The following is a 17854-nucleotide window of genomic DNA, read 5'->3' as shown; positions in this document are numbered from 1 at the left end:
ATACTTCCCAGCCAGAAGGAGAGATGAATGATGAACCTTAATATCAGTAACTCCTTTTTTATGTGAAAGGATTTCATACTGAGAGAGAAAGCTTCAGAGCATTTTTTGCATAACATGTTTTGCAACACAAAGACTTACAGTTACTAGGTAAAGCCATTTAAATGCTGATATATTTTCATATTCCAAGAGATTTCAAAATAGAATTACTAATGTTGTGGAAGAAAACTGGTAAGGATATTATGAATGCACAGGGATTATTATAGAATAGTAAGATTCTGATACATTTAGGAATGTTCTGATCCATTAGGAAGCACATCAACTTCAGGCTCTGAAGAATCAGTTTTAAACTGGAATATTCTGGACTATTTTATTCATTACTAGATTCTCATACTTTGAGCTCACACAAGTCTCATAAGCAGAAGGCTGGAAAGTTTTTCTCTGAATCAATTACTTTGGTTGGTAAGGATATGACCTAGGACAATATTCTTACCTTTTTCAAATCAGAAGTGTTAAGAAGCTTAAAGTTCAGATTTTGGCACAAAATCTTCAACTAGTTTTATGCATAAATACCACAACACTTACAAGAAGACAAAATATTTTAATTTAAATAAGTTCCATTCTATACAACTGTATAAAATACTAACAGCATTCATCTGAACATTAAAAAAAAAAACAAACCGATAACAACAAAATCCCAAAACAAACAGAAAAAGCAAGCAACACACTGTAGTAATATCAGAAGGTGGCACAAGCCAGTAAATAAAACCAAAAGGTCAGGCAAATTAGCATCTAACAACCTTTGTTTGTGATTACCATCAGAAGGGAAGGAAAACACACCATAGCCATCCCAAGACTTCCATGGTTTCCAGTGCCCATCTTATGAGGCAGATGTCAGTGGACTAAAATGAAAACCATACTGGTATGTAATATTCTGGGGTTTTTTAATTGAAAGGTAGAGCTGATTTCTTAGGATTGGTAGGAAATAGAACAGCAACTACCCCGGTTTCTAATGCAAAACTAATGCTTTGACTGGTAAGCATGGAAAGATGGAAAAAGAACAGAAAATTAACTATTCCAACAATTTTGAATTGAATGAAGTCTAACACCAAGTGCAGCAGTAATTTAAGAAACATGGAAAAACAATCTTGGAAAGGCTTAAGGGAAGTTGTGGCAAACCTACAAAGTTTCTCTGTATTTAATTTATTTATTTTGAGTGTTAATAAGCAGTCCCTGTACCCAGCTGATTGTTACACCCCAGTAATACAAAAAATAACCTCATGCACCCTCATTTCCATAGAAGATGGCTCCAGCCATACATGGCATTAGCTCTTAACACTGCTAACAGGGAGGGAATGCCACTTGAGTTAGGTCCAAGAACCCAAGTCTCAGTGTTTATTTCAGTTTACAGGGCAGAGCCATCAAAATAGGATCGTAACTGCAAAGTACTCCTGAAGTTCAGTACCCTCCTGATCTCTGTGGTCACAGGGTATCCATTGCTACTTTGCTTAGTATCATGACAGGCCTTCAATAACACTGCCCTAACACTGCACCACAGCTTGGAATGGCTTTATTGTACACCTTGCTTTTTTCAAATATATACTATTTATTTTAAAATGTGCTATGAACCTGGGCATTTAAGTCAATGTTTGCTTCAGATGGCACAGAATGGACTTATTTATATTAACTCCAGCTACAGAACTCATTCTTAGACCAACTGTGGGCAAAATCAAATCAACAGAGACCCATGCTTTGATTTCTAAAATATATATTGAGAAGGTTCAAACATCCCCTCTTCTAAAACTGTAATTGAATTTTTCCTACAGATATCAGTTACTATATTGTAAGAAAAAATACTGAAACCTATTTAAAAGTGAGGACCTTAATTTAAAAAAACAAGTGATAAAATACACTTCTGGCATCCTTTAAAATTAAATTTCCTTTAAATTTATGTCATGAGCTACTGTCATTAAGCACTAACATATAAAAAACCCTAAAACTTCTCCCATGTATATCCATTACTTAAGTATGTGTCATTACTTGCCATTAAGCATTTCTAAATACCAGCTTATTTTGGAAGCAAAGCTAAGAAAGTTTATACTTATGGACATACAAAGCCAGTAGAAAAAGATACAATTGTGCAGCTTGTAGAACAGTTCACATCAGGAATGAATGAAGAAAAGGCACTCCCATCTCTTTGTGTTGTTCTACACACTGTGTGCAATTTTTCAATCACTGTTAAACCTTTGCTCACAACAATGCAGATTCAGGTAGGAGAAGAGTTCATGTCTCTCCATTACTGTTTTTTTCACTGAAAAATTACATTACTGTGAATATGCAACATTAGCTTTACTTATACATTTAAGAATACATTTTTCCAAATGAGAAAGTCAGTTACTGAACAAATGCTATCGAAGATATAAATTAAACTTAAATAATTTAAAATCAACTTGTTTAAACAACTTTTCTATTGCACATTTTTCCATTACTTTGCCAGATAAAAACCTACATAGGCATTTAAAAGGTTAAAATTTTAAAAGCACAAGTTGCATAGCACCAAAATAAGGTGCTGAAGGAATTGTATGCCTGCTGGAAAATGAGTGCCAATAAAAACAAATATAAATATACATAGGTATATACATGTCTTGTAGTATGTCCGGGATGCTGAGATAATAAATACTTTAAACAATTTCCCAGATTTTCAGAAACATGTGAGAAACTATAGAAAATAATGCAAAGTTACTTTAGAAGACCAAGAATACACATGCACAAAATCTATTATAAGAAAGAGGTTTACAATTCCCATACCTTAATCTTTAAAACCACCTCTGTTATCGTTATGTACTCCACACAATGACTTGCCTATTAGTTTGAGGATTTATGTGAGCCAGAACAAAGAAAGCTTCCCCTAGTTGCCTTATAATGGAACTGCCTACAGTAGCCCCCCAAAAAATAAACCTAGTTTGTCCTGTTATGTCTCAAAATGTCATCTTCTGCCTATCTCTTGTTCTCAGTGATCTGGGAACACGCTCATGATACCCAGCAAACTGCAGCATCAAAAATAAGGATGAAACTTCCTGTATTTTTTCTGAGCAAACTTATATTGGAATTTCTCCTACTATAACTGCTGCTGTTGCCACCAAACCTGTGACCTGCTGTTTCCATAGCAAATGTTTCCCTTGCATATATCTACTCGTAATGCTTGAAAAACAACAATCGTTCAACTTAAATGGGTAGGAGTATAATCTGGCCTTCTTGTCTGAATAATTTTTGGTTTGGGTTTCTTCGTTTCTTCTTCCACGTCATTTTCCTGGTCACTCTCACATACGTGGACGACAACACTAGGAGTAGTGTCAGTTGCAGCATGTAGCTCATATTTTTCTCCTGAAAATTAAAATATTAGCAGAACTGGTTAAAAAGGATCCATTCTGTAGAAAAATATGAAAAAAATTACTAAAAGGAATTAATCAAATTGTTTAAGTAATACACTAATGACAAAAACCTGATGGCACTGCATTAGATGGTGGAGGCAGGTGCATTGCCAAGAGTCACATTTACCATCCAGAAGTATTTAGCTTCTGTCTTCAAAGCAACATAGCTCAGCTTCTCTCTTCAAAGCAAGTTTAATGAAGTTATCCTAGGTGTTTAAGAAAGTGCTCTACATAAGCAATCTGAAATCTTCTTCAGGGGCAGAGGGGGGCTGTCATTTAAAGTGAACAAGATTACTTATCCACATTCAGGAAGACTTTTGTTTTCCTGAAGTATGACAAAACCACAGGATCTTCCTTCCCCCAGAAACATTTCAGCATTAAGAAAGCTGGATGCAGTTCTTCCAGCCTCCCACAGAGGAGCTCTAACACCTTCGGGCACTCTGGAGCAGCAGAGCTAGACAGCAGGTTTCACAAATAACGTGAAATACTCGGATATAATACAGCCAGTGCCCAAAGAGCTATGATACAATTTTTTATTGACCATAATATTTCTCCATATTATAAAGAATTCTTTTTAAATCCAACCAGGTGTTCAATAATTTTAATCTCACATTAGATCAGGGAAAATGCAAACTACTTTTTTCACCACTTCCCTGATCAATTTTTTTTTTTTTTTCCTTGTTACTTGATATTCATTTGCCTCTCAATGGAGAGAGCTGTCTGCATTCTGACCAAAAGAATTAACACCTGTGGCAAGCAGCACACTAGTGAGCCAAGCAGTGGTCTCTGCTCCAGGAAACCCCGGAGAACTTCAGGAAGGGGAACTGGCACAAAGTGCATCTCCATAGAGGAGAAGGCTCTTCCCTCCAGTTTTTCAGCAATTCATGAGCCATTGTGCTACAGTAACCGCTGTTTGCTCCTTGGCACCAAGTCACTGACTCCATATCCCAAAGATTACATCAAGAGTCAGAGTTTTATAGGGCTCAATATTCACAATATATATGAAAAATCTCATGGGAAAAAGGATCACAGATCTGTGCTTACTGTAGAGAATCTCAGTAACAGAACTTGCACAGGAAAATGGACCAACTTTTACTGTTTAGTTTTCATACCTCCACTTCCAACTGTAATACCTTTCCTATAAACTGTTCTTGCCATTATGATTCATATACAATTTAAAAGACTATTTATTTTAAAATAGCAATAATCTGCTCCAACTTTTGTGCCAGCCTAAGTACAGATTTTTGTCCCTTCACAAATGGCAAAGGCATGAATTTTCACTGGTAAGAATTCCTTAGTTGTTTGTGAGATGCACATTATTTTTATTAAAATCTACACACTCAACCAAGAAACTACTACATGGAAAGCTGATGCATGAGGAGCTAAAAATTCTGCCCTATCCCTTCTCCACCCTTTACCAGAGGACCTAAGATGATGTGTTCCCTAAGCTGGTAGGTAAACAGGTATATAAAAATATTACAGTAAAATGATTCAGCCTGTATTTTTTATTCGGAGATTGGTTTGAATATGGTCACTTCTTTTCTCCTCTGAACATAATAGTACCACTGCAGACAGGTTAAATCAGAGTTGCATATTTTGGGAAATACAATTTGCCTCCATTCTCATCAAGAAAGTTTTCTTAACTGAGGTACAAATTTATATGAAGGGATGTGATCATTAATCACAGAAAAGTGGAAACATGTTTAAATTCAGAGTTAGATCAATTTAGCTGACCCTTACATCCATTTCTGAAAGTAGTATTTGGTTTAACACAAATTGCAGGTATACCTGTTTCTCCTACCTGTGTACTACCTATTTTTAATAAATACACCTATAAACAGACTACACAGCATGTTTACCTGAAATGACAAACAACTTATGGGATAGCACTAGAAATAAGGGATAAGTACATGTTCTTAATATCTCCTTTAGTTTAGACAGTGGGGAAGAAAGACAAAACTGCTATTTTTTCTTCTCAGGGTGAAGCTATCTCAAATGTTTCCAATAAATGAATAAACTACAGCAGATAAAAATAGAAGGAGCAAGGAATGGAAGGAACTTCTGACTCTTAACTCCAAAAGAAAATTAGGTTGATACTGATAGTTTCCCTCCTACACATACTACTGTCTCAGATGCAGAGATAATCCTATCACAGAGCTACACAGCTGTTAAGTGGTTTTGTTGTCTGAATCTGAAACAGGACATTCCAACCCCTGCATAAGGAACACAACCACGCAACTGCCTCTTCATTTTCAGGAAGCTGCTTCTGATGAACAAGCTAATATATTATTGAAGTCAACATTCATGATCTCTACAACTCACAGAACAGATTACATTGTGGAGGTCTAGGACTTCCAAGTGATCCTGTAGAATTACTATACCTCTAAGAAGCTACTGTTTAGTAATACTTTTTTCTAGTATTAGAAATTTAATTGATAGATGACAATTAATTTGAAAAGTTATAGAAATTCAGGAAGTTTAACAGGTGCTTTCCCAACAAAACTCTAGTGTTTCTACTCCTTCTTACCTGGTCCTAACTTGGAGATAGCATATAAAAGGTCGTAATTAATGACTGGTGTAGCATCTTCTACTTGCTTCCAGTCAACAGGTGGAGAGGCAGGAGGTGAAATCAAAAATTGTTTGTCTGGATTTGGTGGCGCCAAATGCGAGCTTCCAATGTGCAAAGTCTGAAAAAAGCAAAAATAGCTAAAGCTGTTTCACTATTATCAATGAATCCATCATTTGTGAGGAATTTTAAGGTTTGGATAGATGTTATGCTGTAACAGGCACTCAAGGTGGCAGCAGATAACAATATTATTGAAGAGAGCTATATGGAAGGCCCAGTATACAAAATACAGACAAGCCACCCCATTCATTAACTCTGATGAAACATGCAATGAAGTATGCAAATCTGCTTCTTCTCATCATTAAATTTTACAAAAATTTCACCAGACAATATCTGCCCTGAAAAAACTGAAGTAGGAGGAAGCTGGTTATGGGCTTTAAGGCCTAATGACAAATGCTGAAACTCATTACCACAAGTGAGAGTGGTGAGAATTCTAGAAGGTATATAAATAAACTGGCTCCTTCAGGACTGTCCCTAGGGACATCTGAAACAGACACACACAGATTATTTTTTCCATTAAATTTACATAGGAAAATACACAGCAACTACCAAAAAGCACCCTGTTTGCCAGAACCTGAGTTTTGCATCTTTAGCAGCAGACTATAGCCAGCTCTAGAGCATTTGATGGCAAACCTCAAGTACAAATGTGTGCTAACCACACAAATTTGTAAAAGTGAAAGCAGGATCAAAAGGTAGAGTTCTGACTGTACAGTTCTGCATTTTGGATTCCTTCAGATAAAACTTGAGAGCACATATGTGTGCATGTGTACTGCTGACAGACTGTACTTGGCTTCCCCCACCCCACTAAGTAGTCTTTGACTGTGCTGCTTACCATCATCTACTCCCTTTCCCCAAGGTTATCAAAACAATCCAGAGGGAGACATAAAAGCAAAATATGCAATAACCTTCAAATACTTGTAGCTTTAGAACAATGTGTGATTCTCTAATCAAACTGAAAAAATTATCAGTGTTTATTAGCATGATGTATGGAAACATCACAAGTTATGCTTTAGTACCTTGTAAGAATAATGACAAAAGGACTTACCTGAGCAAAATACAGTTTTATTTCCTTTCCAAGGAACTCTGTCTTGTGCAACTGGATTCTAGCATCTGCTGCAGATAATGGGTTACTGAAATTTATTCGTACTCTTTTGAAGCTTTTAAAATATTGAAAGGTGATATCTGTGTCGTATGTTCTAAACAGTGATTCAAATTTGGCCTGAAAAGAATGGACCAGAGAAGAAAGTGAAAATGCAACACTCTACATTTTCCTTAAAGAAACACAAAAATAAATTACAAAAAATAAATTAAAACAGCTACTAGTAGGGGTACACAACCACTTGAATATTGATGTATTTAAAACAGCTTAGAGTCCTTTTTCTTCTCTCTTTTTTATAATAAATATTTCTAACCTATCACTTGTTTTCTCTATAGCAGCATATTTCTTCCTTATTAAAAAATAGGTTATCAAGTAAGTGCTTAACATGGTACTCTGATTCAGTGTCATAACAGAAATAGCAGTATTGGCAAGATACTGAAAAGAAATGCTTGTCTTATAAAATTAATATCCAAAGGCCTTGAAAATTATGTCTGCCAAACATGCCTTTGTCTAAGTGTGAAATTTTCAAGGAAACCAACAAAATAGTTTTAATAAAGAAACGAAAAAACACATTTGCAAGCTAAATGTAATTTTCTTCAGTGACCCAGCATGCATAATACAGTTAATTAACATCTCCTGTTTTAAAAGCCTCTGCTTTCATTTATGAAAGTGAATATATTAGCTAACTCTGTTTTAATAGCCTCTTCTATTTCTGGAACTGAATTCTAAAAAGGCTCCCACCATCCTAAATCTGAAGTACTAATCATCCAGCTCCTGAAGGGCCTTTGACACACTTTCTGTTTTGACTTCTGTAGAAAAAGTAGGAACTGGACCAAGGCCTCATAGATCTGCAGCTGAGTTAACTTTGTTGTCCTATCTTCTTAAAAAGACTGAATCACCTTTACCAGCAGCTGGCTATCTCCATTTTGCTCTTTGGATCTGTGCTCCTAGGGCATCTTTGCAAACCTGACATGGCTGGTTTTTATACCCTTAATAAGAAGAGTCCTTTCACTCTTACTTCAGGACACCAGATCAAAGGAGGGGAAAGAAGCAGGAGGTGCTGAAGCTGCCATGCTGTTGCAAATTGTTTCAGGCTCACATTGAAAAAACGCAGTACCCAGTTGCAAGCCTTATTTCAGTGATGGCAATAGATCAAGCATTCAGATTTCAAATATTTTCTCTCCAGAAAGGCTTACTAGAAGGTTCGGTACAAATCCAAAATAAACAAGTGTTAAAAAAAAAAATAAAATCCCATTGCCTAATTTTTTTTACTGTTACATTTTGAATGAGGAGAAAAAAAAGCAAAGATTACAAAAGAAGGCAGCGATTACTTCAAAATTTCATTTTCCTTTCTGAAAAGCTCTGTTTCAGAAACTCACCAAAGCTATGCACACAACCACTGTATGTCAAAGCTATTCTAAAATCAGAGCTGTCCTGCTTCTTGTTGAGCCACACTTCGGCTTCTTCCAAATGAGCTATGAAGCAAGCCAAGGAACCTCTGCATGCAAAGCCTGTACTTGTTAGCTTCCCGTACTCCAGAGAGATCTGGATGCGACCATGAAAAGTAAGCCGAGCCCACATGTGCCTTTCAAAGTTTACAGGCAACATTTTAAAAAAGAGTACCTGCAAGATTTGTGCAATATATGACATTTTTTTTAAAAACATGTGCGATTATAGAGGTCATAAATATCATCCTGGCAACCTGACACTAAACAAAATGTTATTTTTGTCCTTAAGGCATCTTAGCAGTCAACAATTCACTGTATCAGGACTGGATTATGTACATTATTATGAATTCTAGTCAGCTAAATACAAATCTGAGGTTTCTTAAGAGTTTTAACATTATGCTACAGTGCCAGCTAAAAAATCCTATGAAAAGTATAAAGTGTCCTGTAAATAAAGTAAATCTTAATTAAAAAATTATGATGCAAACATGTGCTGAAAACTGAAGTGAGGAATACACTATACCGACAGTCAAGAAAGTCTGGATGCAAACTTCTGATAATTTTCAAGAACACATAGGCTAAGATCTAATAATTTTCAGAGTTAAGAGTCATTCAGATCAGAGACATATGTTACAGGCTTGTAAAACGCAAGACCCTCATTTCAAACTGAAATTTTCTTACAAAGCACAAAGCTATCAAGGTATCCATATTTTAAACAACTTGAGACAGCCCCTACATATGCAAGCAGTCCTTAGAAACAAAACAGATAGCGCATACCCTTGTTTCTGCTTGATTGAAGACATCACTATCTGCCACACAGGCAATCAGAGAACTAAAACTGTAGTTAAAATTTCTAAAATGCATTTTGTGCTTCGGCAAAGCAACACTCGCTGTTCCGCGGCAGCCAACGACTTTTAAGGAAGCCGCTGGTCCTGCAGGCAGCGTTTATAAGGGAACGAAGTCCAGCCCCTTAATTAAAAAAAAAAAAAAAAAAAAAGGTAGGTTTCAGAGCATCCTGTATGTGACAACGAATTCCTGAACAAAGTCCTGCATGCTTTGAGGCAGTCAGGAACAAAATGTAAGCGGCGACTGGAAAGAGGTGACGTCAGCACATTAGTCAGCTTCCCTATGCTAATGACCAGCGCTCGGGAGGATGGAAAAAACAGCTGAGGTTTGCACAGCAGCTGCTTTATCGAGTCTCTTGCAGCATAGTTTCCACTGGTAGTAATTCCATTCAGCGCTCAGACAACATGCTCTTCACTGGAATGGGACAACCCATCTTAAGATGGAAAATGTTACTGCTAAGGGACCAAAGTCTAGAGTAATAGGCTGTAATTAGCCAGGAGGAAAATTTCAAGACTTTGGAACGGAAAACAAATCCCTCAGGTCAATAGCTTTCAGTAATTTTGTGGAAAAAGTACACGGACTGAAATGTAGAGGTTAGGAGGAACTGATTTGGGAAAATACTTTTTCCCCCCATTACAGTGAGAACTCATTTCCAAGCTGTCTTCGAAGCAACTATAAGGATTAATTACCATTCTCTCTTTATTAAAACCTCAGTCCAAGCCTCAAACTGTTGAGGTTTTCCGGTTTCTATTTTGTGATGCTTGGGGTTTAGTATTTTTTATTGGTTTTGGTTTGGGTATGCTTTTTTTTTTTTTTTTTTTTTCCGGGGGGGGGCTGTCTCTTGGCTGGTATTTTTTGTTAAGTTTTGTTGTTGCTTGGTTTTGTTTGGTGCTGGGGGCTTTTTTAGTGTTTTTGTTTGTTTTTCTTAATAGTACCTTCATCAGAAAACTGCTGGGAAGATTTTTAGAGACAACCTGAACTACTGATGGCAGTGACAAGGGCATAAAACCTACATTTCTGACATTTTCTGGTTTACTTGTATGCCAGTTTCAGAAAATTTTCCTAAATGTAGCACAGCACACAGGTTTGGGTTTGTTGGCTTTTCTTCTTTCTTTTTTTGGGGAGAGTGGGTTCTGGAGGATGTTGGGGTTTTTTTGGTTTTTTTTGGTTTTTTTTTTTAAGAAATCATTATCACTTAAGTAATGGGCTAAATTTAAACCGAAGCTTTTACAAGATATTTGGAACTCTCCCATGCAGCCTCAGATAAAACCTTATAGTTAGGTCAAAATTTTAAGTACATTTAGTTCATTTTACTATAACATGGGGTTATGACAGAAGCATAAAGTTTTATAAAACAGTTCCAAACAACAGCCACAAGTTTTAAATTTTATTAATAATCCTGTATAACTCCTCAAATTAATAGCTTTCTCTGTTTCCATGGGCTCTACTTACTAGGTTAAAGTTAAGGATTTTTACTGTGCCACAGGCTAAAATCCCCTTTTAGCAGTGAAACCCTCTGCTATTATGAAGTTAACTTAGTGTAAAAGTTACCTTAGCGTGAAAGACTACTTATACCAAATTCCTGGCACCTTTCCTTAGAAGCCTTCACTTAAAAACAGACTCAGCCCAGGAAAAGAGAAGGAGCTCTGAAGGACAACTCAATAACTTGTGTAGATGCTGACAGTGAGATTAAATTTGACTCTGAAAGAAAGTAATAGGTAACAAGCCTACAGTGCTCTGGGAGCACCTAATGTGGGTGCCTGAAGGAAAGGCAGGAATAAACAGCAGCTCCTTTCCTCTCCCCAGGCCCCCAGGAAGATGGGATGCAGTGGTTATCCCCTTAACACTGTCAAGATATGGATGGGGATACACATGCAGTGAGAACAGGCCTGAGTTCCCAAGCTCATGACCTGTACCCAGAAACAGAGATACTTGAGGATTCATCAATAGTCATCATGCCAAGCAGTGAACCACTTGAGCTGACATGGGAAATCATGCCAAGCATGTCTTGGATCCTGCCCTTGACCTGGAATTAGGCTGTCAAGTGTCTTAAAGACTTCGGAAGTGGAAGCACCAAGCATGACTCCATAGGCCAGCGGTTAGGATGCTCATCTGGAAAACATGGCCATGAATCACCTGAGCATAAAAGGAAAACAGGCTTTCCACATCCAAGGTGAATACTGATAAGAAAGTAAAGAAGGTCTGCTCTTCAGCCTGCTACTGAGTCATTTTGCATTCTCTGAGGCTACTGAGATGACTGCAGCATCTATGGGTGACAGGCAAAAAGAGGTATTTTTGCTGTAAAGCTTCATAGGAGGCTACAGAAGAGTTTGAGCTGTTCAAAGAATGCAGCCTTTGGCAACCAAGCTGCAGACCTTTATATAGCTAAGCATGTCAAAGCTTGCTAGCAGTCCAGAGATTATGAAAGTCTTCAAAAGCCCTATTTTGGACTGCACAGCTTAAAGTAGGACAGGTAGATCCTAAGCACTTGCACCCCATTGCAACTCTAGATTTAAATTTTGATGCCCAGATCCCAGGAGGAATAAGACAGTAAGACATTAAAAAATCCTCTGCTGTCCTCAAGGCCTTCTACACATTACTAAGGCCCAAGAAAAATGACTTCACAAGTCTTAAAACAGTCATCTTTCAGAAATAACTTTGTCATCTAAAACAAGATCATAGGTTACTCTTACTGCATTATATTAGCTACAGCTAATATAACAAATCAACTATTTCTAAGAACACCCAACACCTCACAAAATAAATTTTCAGTATTCAAAATAAACATTGAGCCTTCTACTGATACATACAGGGTTTTCACATTACCTGTTTTAAAAGGCAAAAAAAAACAGCCCTAGTCTGTTCCATTTTCTCATTATTATTTAGTAAGGTTGTACCGTAAGTCATTCTTAAAGAAACAATTCAGGCCAAAAAAAAAAAAAAAAGATTGTTTCATACTAACACTCAATTCACAACGCAGAAGAAGCCGAGAACTAATATTCTGGAGGAAAAAAAAAAAATCCATTTTCAGTGGTCTAATATCCTTACTGCTATGCTTGATTAAAACAAAAATGCAGTCTACAATGTCTCAGTTAGTATTAAATAACTGTAATTATTAAAAAACAATCAGGACTTACTTTTACAAATGAAAATAAATAATAATCACACTATCCCTGCCTCATTTCATGAAGTGTTATTTAAGGCAGCAACCCTACGTTGGAAGTCCTGAGCTTTACTGTAGAAACCAAGAGTCAAAGTTACAAAACCACCATTACAAAATCCTGAGTGTTGCAATGTTTCTTCTGTGGTGTTCAGGTCCTGTAACATTTGTTAACCACAGGCTAACTGTCTGGAACAAGAACAGAGCAAGATTATCAGAACTTCTGGATTTGATGTTCTGATACTGTCAGAGAGCTGTTTTTCTTCCCTGTTTCTTCAGCAAGTTTGCTACTTTCCATCTCCTTTTTGAGACTCCCTAGTGACCCAAAGAAAGAGAACAAGGGCAAGGAGATTACCAGCTTAAAAATACATGCTCTCATCCAGATACCAAATTATGTCCAATGCTGAAGAACACAGACTTCATCAGTGCAACAGGACACTGCTCTGCTTTGAGCAACAATGATCAGAAAAACCAAATGTGTAAGAACAGTATGAAATGACAACATAGTTCGCTGTGCTTCCTCAGGCTTCACCTTTCCCTAAGGTACAGATTCTGAGGCTGAAGTTTTAAAAGTTGAGTTCTAAAAACTGTAAGCAAGCTACGCAATGAAAACCTAAAGTACTCCCTAATACCAATAGTATCCAACAGACTCCAGTAGTAGCACCTTTGAGGTAGAGAAATTTAACACTGACCATTTGGACTTCATGATCTTTGAGGTCCTTTCCAACCTTAATGATTCTATAAATTTTTTATTTCTTTCAGGGGTGAAAGAAGAAACAAGGACTCCAATGAGTATATGGAGTAGAGGGAACACAAAATGACTGAATGTCATAAATAGTTCTGTAATTTAATCTCCACATGTAGATGAGACACAAAAAATGAGGACACAAGACCACAGAAAGAGAAAAAAAAGGCAAGTCACAAAAATGACTGTCTATTGCCAATAACTACATTAGTAAACCTAACAATGGGAGGAAGGAAACTAACATGAAAATAAATGTGTTGGTAATTCTGTAAGCTAATAAGACAAACACCTAGGAAGCTATAAATCAGAACAATATAGTTCATTCTTTTCTCTCATCCCTGGCAGACTTTTATAGCTGCCCTTGGAGGGTTCTCTTTATGTAATCCGTGTACTTCCACTATATATACTTGCTGATCTTTTCCTATCAACATATTAGTTTCTATTTCTGTCTACATGTTAATTATCTTGCCTTAGCTCTTACTTAGGACAGCGATAAACATCTTGAAGTTATTTGGAATGAATAATCATACGTGCTGGTTTCATTTTCCTAGTGGCTGGGACAGTAGAGGGAGGGTCAGACAATAAAGTATAAACAGCTTCCAGAGCTACCCATTCATGGGCAGGGTCAGAAAGCCCTGCTCCCTGTGCACCTGAATTCAAGCAGCCCTCTAACCTGCACTGGTCCTTCAAGTGCAGGAGCAGGGGTGTTAATGTGTCAGCATGGGACAGGCAAGCTGAAGGAGAGAAGGGAAAAGCCAAGAAATGTTTATTTCTAGAACTCAACACTCATCTGGAGTGTAGATTCAGTGTGTGCTGAAGTAAAACCAAAAAATCCCGAGAACTCAAACCCACTGAAGAAGTGAGGAAGTTTAATAAATGAAGAGCTAGACAAGCACAGTAACAGTGTATTTTTCTCAACTGCCTTTAAGGGTGTTCTGCCAACTGCACTCAGGAAATAGTAACATTCTCCATCGTTAGAAATTCTTCTTTTCCCTGCCCTTGGGATTCGAAAGTTTTGAAGCTTACTTGATGAGCAAGACAAGCCCTATCAATGCTGGCTGGCTCAAGAAAAGATCTAGCCAGGAGTGAGGGCAATGAGTTAAGTTACTTGCCTTAAAAATATCTGCACAATTCTTAGTGTCATTTTATTAGCCAAAGATGAATCAACATACATCCTTTCCCCAACAAAAAAAATGCCCCAAACAAAGGAAACTAAAAAGAAACCTGGACACCATTTCTTTTTGGAAGTCTGACACTTGCAAAGTAAGATTACCTGACAGACCACCCATAGTTGAGTATACTTTTCTCCTCAAAATCCTTACAATGGCCTGAGCATTCAGTGATTGGTAACCTTGATCTTTAATCCAGAACACTGTTAAGGCTATACACACCTACTCATGCAATAACATAGCTCTTAACTTAGCCATACAAATTTCTCCCACACCGGACAAACCCAGATCAGAAACACAGGGAAAAGAAGGGAGTAAGAATTATCATACGACTTAAAATGTCAAAGACCAGCTTCTTCTGCTTTGTGGTTATGAGCTTAGTGGTTATAAGCTTAGGTTTTCCAGAACTGCAGACTCACTGATTTTATATTCTACACATTCATCACATCATCAGACAGGTATTACAAGCAAAATAAGTATATATGCTGAGTTAGCACCTCAGCAGAGAAGTCATCTGCAACACAAAACCTTTCTAACAAGAAAAAAGAGTGCACAAATAGTATCTGCAAATTTATTTACATAGAGCACAGCAATACAAGCTTGCAAACTGGTTTTCCAAATTACACAGAGCTACGTGCAGTGTATTAAGTCAAGGTAACACCCACACAGTGACAAAATGGAAAAAGGGGCACGAAGCATGGAGTTAAGACTGTCATCATCAGCTCCTCTCGTTAACTTTGTTTATACATGTGGAACAGCAAACACATGACCATTCACTATTTCTCATACACTTAGAGGTATTTTAGTCACTGAATTTCCAGTCATAAAAATAGAGAAAAAATTGGGCCATTTTAACAGAATTTACACACCTGATTCCATATAATAGGGTACATAAAAGCTAATCTATCAGTACTACATCAAGTTCTGCTAAGCACTAAATAGGAGTGCCATTTTAAAGAAGTATTCAGTGGCTTCAAAACTCTGCCCTATTGGACAGTATTTTCATATCTATAAAGCAGCTTCTCAGAAATAAGGCTTGAATATTTGTCAGCAATACTTATCAGAGCACTAATTCAGCCCAATTATCACTACCATACTTCATAAATTAGATACTTATTGCAGATAGACAGGGCTAGACCCAATGATAAAAACTTAAGGCCACATATCTGGTGTGCAATGCCATCTTCATTTTAGTCTTTCACCTGTTCCAGGAAAACCTGTTCCTCTTCCAAACAGAAAAAAGAGCAGAGGAATGAGTGACCATGTTTTAAAATGTTAAGCAAAACATATAAAAGCAAGCAGAAAAGCTATGAAGATTCTGCACCTTTACTAAGACAGTACATGGACTCAAGACATGAGACTCAAGTACCTTTGTATACCTAAAATTGTAGGATAAATGCCAATCAAAACAAGTTTGTTCGTTTTTTTTTAAAAAAAAAACCTTTACATATTTCTCCTGTATTTATTTTTGTTTAAAATCATTAAGTGATTCACTTGAATTACAAGATTATCTATAGGTAACATATTACAGTAGATTGAGCATATTGTGAAACACCAAGTGCTCATGCAGTAATAGTGTAGGGGGCTAAAAAGGGGAAGGAGAAAACTCTTGGGAGGCGAGTGATAAAATCTTCCCCCACACCCACCACTGCACAAAAATCTGGTATCATATAATCAAGACAAACTTCAAGAAGCTAAGATGCTTCTTAACAGTGGATCAAAATACCTGAAAAAGACTGTACAGCAATATTATAGTTCAATCTATTGCATGTAGGGGTGGGATGGTAAGGGAAAAAAAACAAATCCACAAAATAAAAAGCCAAACACCAAGATGATAATCTTTAGACAAGATAAATGTAAACAAGATCATTCCCGTGGCCGGATGCAGTTGCAGTGTTGATTATTTATTTCTATTTAAGGCAAAAAGGGTAAAGAAAAGGTGTCAGGGACAAAAGAACAGTCTATAACTCATCATGAAAGAGGTGTACATGCCACACTTAGAAAAGGCTAACTATGGAAAGGGAAGGGCAGGAAACAACTCCTCTAACTTAAACTTGTTGAAGGCTTCTATAAATATAGATATCTATATAAATCTCTTCCTCTCTGTGGAGATTAAAAAAGAGGAAAGCAAAAAAAAATCCTCCAAAGATCATCTATATTTATTATGAACTAAAAAAGAACAAGGGCTTTTAAACCAAAATGTGTTAATAGGCCATTTTTGCATGCTATAGAAAAAAGGAAAAATAAAAAAAAAGCATCTGTAAACTATTAACAGCAAACTGAACGAAGTTTCATTTTAAAAAAATGTTCCTTCACCTCCCAAGATATAACGTAACATCTCATAAGCACTTTGTAACTATGAAATTAAGGAAGCATGAGGTGATCATCTTATAAGTAGGAAAAATCATCAGCAGTCTGGCCTTTTCAAGGTTATTTGAATACCAGCGTGGGGAAAAAATCCAGACAGTAATTAACAGATAGGTGGATTGGCAAGATGAAACAATTAAAGAAAGAAGAGACATTATACACCATCAGCTACTAAAACAACACCAGCCCTTTAACTATTTCTTCAGTGTGGGGGCACCTTCTGAAGGTGAAGAAGACTCTTTTTTAAAGAGGCAACAGCTGTAAAGTTATTTATAATCTAGATTCAGTGAAGGGAGAGGTCCAGTGGATAGGGCACATGCTTAGAGTGGGATTCATACATTCTTTAAGCACGTCATACATATTCTAACACTTACACAGCTGGAGTGCTGCACTCCAAGGACACCTCTGAACGTTGCCCATGCGTTAGGGTGAGTTAAGGGGCATCGAGGAAATACTGCTGCTGGGCTTCTACATTGGTATCTAAAAGACACTGTATGTGAAGTCTGAACAGGGACCACATTTCAGAGACATGGGCCTTCAGTGCTAACCTAGATGCATTTAAATGTTGACAGTGACATAAGCAGAACTATCTTCAGCAGCCAAATCAAGAAGCGATGAGGAATGGATGTTCTTGCATTCATGTCGTGACAAGCTTACGAGAAAAGATGTAGACAAAGAGAGACAGAGGAAAAAAGTTCCCCAAATATAATTTGTGATGCAAGAGAAAAAGATCCTAGCAGTGCATCACAATCCAGCTCCACAAATGGGTACATGTTACTCAAATCCTATCAAATTGAAGCAAGCATGATCAAGACTCCCCTATATCCAGATGTTCTGGTAGTAAGCACGCACTTTCGAAATTCTTGACATGCACCCTGGAGCTAAAAGAAGCATCATAAATGAAAAACTCTTACATAACACTGAACCTATATTTATTTTATGGTACAAAAACCCCAAACCAATAAGCTG

The 17854-nt window shown here is 37.0% G+C and overlaps 1 protein-coding gene across 2 annotated transcripts in view; it reads right to left on the bottom strand.

Annotated features, from left to right (window-relative positions):
• Positions 1–578: 578 nt before the first annotated feature.
• Positions 579–17854, bottom strand: part of RCAN1 (regulator of calcineurin 1) — a 39897-nt gene continuing 22621 nt past the window's right edge. Inside the window, exons 1-4 of one of the 2 annotated variants that reach the window (XM_071753629.1) lie at positions 9376–9642; positions 7100–7273; positions 5956–6115; positions 579–3381 (exon numbers count right to left, since the gene is read on the bottom strand). In XM_071753629.1, the coding sequence (XP_071609730.1) occupies positions 3218–3381; positions 5956–6115; positions 7100–7273; positions 9376–9462 (585 nt within the window). In that variant the 5' untranslated portion in view covers positions 9463–9642 and the 3' untranslated portion in view covers positions 579–3217. Of the gene's footprint in view, positions 3382–5955; positions 6116–7099; positions 7274–9375; positions 9643–17854 lie in introns of those variants that run through there. The other variant, XM_071753622.1, reaches the window with a different exon arrangement.

Source organism: Heliangelus exortis, chromosome 1 (assembly GCF_036169615.1).
Source record: "Heliangelus exortis chromosome 1, bHelExo1.hap1, whole genome shotgun sequence".
NCBI lineage: Eukaryota > Metazoa > Chordata > Aves > Apodiformes > Trochilidae > Heliangelus > Heliangelus exortis.
The sequence above is the reverse complement of the archived record's forward strand: the minus strand, read 5'-3'. Positions and strand labels throughout refer to the sequence as shown.